This window comes from Danio rerio, chromosome 1 (assembly GCF_049306965.1).
Source record: "Danio rerio strain Tuebingen ecotype United States chromosome 1, GRCz12tu, whole genome shotgun sequence".
NCBI lineage: Eukaryota > Metazoa > Chordata > Actinopteri > Cypriniformes > Danionidae > Danio > Danio rerio.
The window spans coordinates 10,546,199-10,551,556 of NC_133176.1; the positions used below are offsets into that span (position 1 = coordinate 10,546,199).

At 35.5% G+C, this 5,358-nt stretch overlaps 1 protein-coding gene across 1 annotated transcript; it reads right to left on the bottom strand.

Moving 5' to 3' along the window:
- On the bottom strand, positions 1-5,358 carry ndufab1a (NADH:ubiquinone oxidoreductase subunit AB1a). The gene is given in 5 exon segments (NM_001003418.1): positions 1-237; positions 331-437; positions 3,295-3,382; positions 3,526-3,654; positions 5,173-5,358. Coding segments are annotated over 4 exon segments (468 nt in total). The 5' UTR covers positions 5,332-5,358; the 3' UTR covers positions 1-237; positions 331-345.

Below are 5,358 nucleotides of genomic sequence, written 5' to 3' on the forward strand. Positions count from 1 at the left end.
AACTGATTTAAAGTTTTTATTTTGCAGCATTCATAAGAATTATTCACAATATTTGCACGCTCTTTGTGCATGTCTCTAGCAGAAGAATACTGCAAACCAGAAAATGACAAGTGGCCACCAACAAAATAATGAACACAGATTTAAACATGTATCGAAATACAAAACGAATAAAGAACAGCAGAAAGAGTTCACGACAGAGTCTCCATGATCTTTTTCATCTGATGGGATTGTCTTGATCTGAATGAAAAAAAGCAACAAATAAATGTTTATGAGCAGGAGATTCATCTGAAGTCACACTATAACGTCTCGAAGATGTGAATATTAACTCACAATGAAAGGTCATGCTCATTCATGAACTTCCTTCTTTTCTGCGATGTACTGTACAACCTGTTCTGGGGTCATCAACTTTTCTGCATCCTCATCAGGGATCTCAAAACCTGAACATGAAAGCACACAATGTATCATCTGGGTAAATACACATACTATTAGATTGCACATTCATAATCTTTAAACAGAAGAAGCGTTTAAGAGAAAGAGAAAAAAAATAAATGTTGCACATCATGTATTTGTCAACAGTTATGTTAACCCTAACAGATGCATTAGGTGGATTTTTCTTAATGATAATAATAATAATAATAATAATAATAATAATAATAATAATAATAATAATAATAATAATAATAATATATTTGTATGGTGCATTTCTGGGTACTCAAAGTGCTTTAAAGGTTATGGGAATCTGCTCAACCATCACCAGTGTGATGCATCCACCTGTATGATGTGACATCAGCCATTTTGTGTCAGACCGCACACCACACACCAGATTATTGGTGAAGAGGAGACAGAATTAATGAAGCCATGATATATATATGGATAGAAAGACCGGTGGGAAAATTTGGCCAGGATACCTGAGACACCCCCTACTCTTTTTGAAGGACATCCTGGGATTTTTAATGATCACTGAGATTCAGGACCTCGGTTTAACTTCTCATCCAAAAGACGGTGCTTATTGGCAGTATGGTGTCATACCTTCACTATACTGGGGCTTTAGGACACACACAGACTGCAAGGTGAGCACCACCTGCTGTCTTCACTAACACCACTTTTAGCGGCAACCTAATTTTCCCATGTGGAATAAAGCATGTTGGAAGACCTTATCCCATGATCATATTTCAGGATGACAATGCAAAGACACATGACCCTCCAAATGTGAATTTTCATAGAGAAATTTGCCAAGAATTGACTCAGAGAGCAGATCATATAGGTTTTAACAAAATATTTAATTTGCAGTTTGTAAAGTAGCTGTTCTTCGAATGTAAACATCTGCAAAGTTCATCAAAAAAGTGCATGATAAATACTTGTTTGTATATTTATATACTATACTTACTCGTTTATTAATTTATTTGTATATTGACTATATAAAATTATAGCCCTCCAGTAAAATCTAAATGATTTTTTAAATATTTTTGACATAGCTGATGTTTAACAGAGCAAGGAAAATTTTCACAGAATTTCCAATAATACTTTTCTTCTGGAGAAAGTCTTATTTCATTTAGTTTGGCTGGGAAAAATAATTATATAATTGCATAGGTCAATATTATTAGCCTCCTTAAGAAATCTGATCCAAAATTAAATACATATGTGTTTAAAAACTCCCCTTTAAACAGCACTTGGGGATTAATTAAAAGTGAATTTAAATTTAACAAGTGGGCTAATAATTCTGCCCTAAACTATAGCAGTTTTAGAAATAAAAAGTTCCCTTCTTTGTACATGTAACTCCTAAATGCCAGAAACTCTGCATGTTCAAAACCAGACTTTAATATGCAGTTTGCATGTCATGTACTTACTGTCATTCAAGTTTCAGCTTAATAAAACATTATATAAAAAAAATAACTAAAAAGTTTCACTCTGCATCAGTTAGAGTTAAATGAATTATTGTGAAATGTTTAACAATCCAGATACATATTAATAACTAGTGATGTGACGTTGTGCATCGATGCTTCGACACATGTATCAAAAAAACGATACATGTCGCAGTGAAGCAGTGTACTGGAGCTTGATTCGTCTTACCATCATCACGTGATCAGTGACGTACGAAGCTTCATTTTCACCTATACTCACGTGACTGCTTTGAATTTTGATTCAAAGGTTTAAACACCCTCCTGGGTGTTATAGCGAGAGAATAGGCGTCGATTACATACATTTCTACTGTTTTAAAGCACTGATCCCACACACCAGTACTTAAACCAAAAAAATAATAGCAATTTATAGTAAAAATGTCTTGAACCATACTGTATTAGCGTATTTTTTACAACTATCTTTAAAGAAATCCTCTGCATATCGTAGTATAGTGTTTAAAGGAGGCCAGCTAGCGAGTGCAGCCCGAAAGCATCACTCACATAGCCTCCTCCTAGACTAGAGCATTCCCCTCCCATGCAGGAATCGCTGGTTCGATTCCCGCTTGGAACGAATGGGTGGGTGAACGACTAACTGGTATATTCATTCATTTTCTTGTCGGCTTAGTCCCTTTATTAATCCGGGGTCGCCACAGCGGAATGAACCGCCAATTTATCCAGCACATTTTTACGCAGCGGATTCCCTTCCAGCCGCAACCCATCTCTGGGAAACATCCACACACAAACACGCATTCACACACACTCATACACGACTACGGACAATTTAGCTTACCCAAGCTGTACCGCATGTCTTTGGACTGTGGGGGAAACCAGAGCACCCGAAGAAAACCCATGTGAACAAAGGGAGAACATGCAAACTCCACACAGAAACGCCAACTGAGCCGAGGATCGAACCAGCAACCTTTTTGCTGTGAGATGACAGCACTACCTACTGCGCCACTGCATAATTGGAATATGATAAATGTAATTACTTTTAAATAACTTGGATTTTACTATAGTCATCGGAGGTGTAATGTAACATACCTTATGTGTAAAAACTACAGTAACTGAGTAATTTGTTTATATTAATGTTACATGAATGAGTTGGTCAGTTGTGAACATTTGACATTATTGCAGCACAGTGCTTTCCCACACTTTAACCAGAAAAGGTCCTCATCGAGCTTTGATTTAGAAAGCTTCGAGAAACGAACCTTTTTCAGATCCAATTGAGTCGAGCATTTCAGAAAGCTTCATTTCACCATCACTAATAATAACTGCAGTAAGAAAAATTTGGCCAGGCAGTGCCCACAATAATAACAAAAGATCGCAATGCGCGCAATAAAAAAATGGTCAATGTGTGATACCGGGAAGAATTACAATTGTTAATGTAGTTACAAACCAAATTCATCTTCCATGGCCATGATGATCTCCACCTGGTCTAAACTGTCCAGTCCCAAATCTTTCATGAAGTGAGAGGTGACCTGAAGCTGAACAGAAATAATGAAAACAACCTTTAAATCATCACCAAACACAGATCATCTACAGAGTTTAATATAAATCTAAAGCTGGTATGGACCAATTCAATCTCACATGTTTGTTGTTGACCTGCTCAAACCGCTGGTGTGCTTACCTTCTCAGGGTTGATCTTGTCATAAAGCTTCAGGACGTAGAGCACACGCTCATGGACAGTCTTTAGGGTTAACGGAGGCGAGTCACAGAACTGCCTCCACTGAAAGATCTGTGGTGAACTGCCAGACACCTACAAAACACAACAAATACATTAAGCTAGGGAATGTGCCATTTTAGAGTAACTCATGAATATTGAAACAGATGCTACTATGACTATTATTCTGTACCATTTTAGCTTTGTATTGTTGTTTCAATATTTCTATAGTAAGTTAATCATTACAAGTTATCTGCTTTGACAAAATGTCAATATTTTTATCAAATATTTGATAAAACAAATAATTATTCTGTTAATATAGGTATGAAAAATAATAATAAGTTAATTCAAAAAGTATTATTATTATTCAATGAATCCATTAAGCTCAGTTTTATATATATATATTTTTATACTAAATTGTGTTTATGAAATATTTGTAATCCATATTTAACATGTTACCCACTAAATATAGCTTATAGTAGCACTTCAAAGTTTTATCTTTCAAAACAGACACGTGGCAGATTTAAAGTGAAATTAAAGCAATAACATGAACAACACATGCCATTATCAAACTATTTTGTATTTGATAGTAAATATCAGTAAACAAGCTATTAATAACTGAGAAAATTATCACTAAGATATTTAAGAAAAATTTCACTAAGATATTTTTCACCACAGTGTTGAACGCTCCCCACTGGATGAATTTAACTTGCCATTGGTCTCCTGTACTGTCAGTTTTGACCACGAAGAACACAATAGTGACTTTTTTCCCCAAAATTATTTAACATTTTCCAGCCATGTCCATGAGTTTACGCGTTTACAAAATGGCAAGTGCCAAAGACACAATTTGATGATTGAGGTAATGTTGGGTTTTTTCATTTGATCATTAGTTTAGTGACATGTGCCGTCTCAAATCGCATACAAGTATGACTTCAAAACAACATTAGCAATATTTAAATGACTGAACAATGTTGTAGTTTGATGGTCATTGACTGCTGATATGATTTCACTATTTAGGATTAGCAATGAATACTTTTCTAAAATTATATTATTAAGGAGAAAGTCTGAATCTGTGAACATAAAACCAACTTAACCTCAATGTTCTAATGATGTAAAAAAAAAAGTACATTTTTAGTTGTTTGTTTTGGTAAAAATGACTGAACAGAAGGATAATATCAAAGAATGGCAATAAAAATATATAAAAGATATAGCATATTTACGTTAAACAAATATCACATATTACAACAAAACCAAAAAAGGCACTTTTATTCTATCATAAACGTTTACGAACAGTGGTGTAATGGCCTATTCACGTATAAATCATTACAACTGATATACCGCAATTTAATACAGTACTAAAGCCAAATAAACATGTAAACAAAGACTACACGAACAATCTCTTATAACGTTACGTAAAGATAATGAGTGAGTTAAAGCAGTAAAATTAACCGTTAACCATTAACATTCATCTCATTTGTCTTAAACTTCTGCAGACTTATATAACACAGCACTGAGATGAAGCGAAATGAGGTTGTTTGTCGATATTGCTGAAGCCTTTCTAACTAAAGACACGGGTAGGTCATCGGACGTCATCAGTCACTCAGGAACACACACCTGCGCCAGTGAAGACTTGTGTCCGGTTGTCAGATGTGAAAGTGTGCGGCCATGGATGAGCGGAGCTGCTGTTAAAGTCGCGACAGTGTTTACACGGTTAAAATATAGAGAACGGTGGTTCAGCGATCGGACACACCGGGCAAGGATGCGCGCCGCCATGTTTCTCAACTAGCTCCCACAATGCAC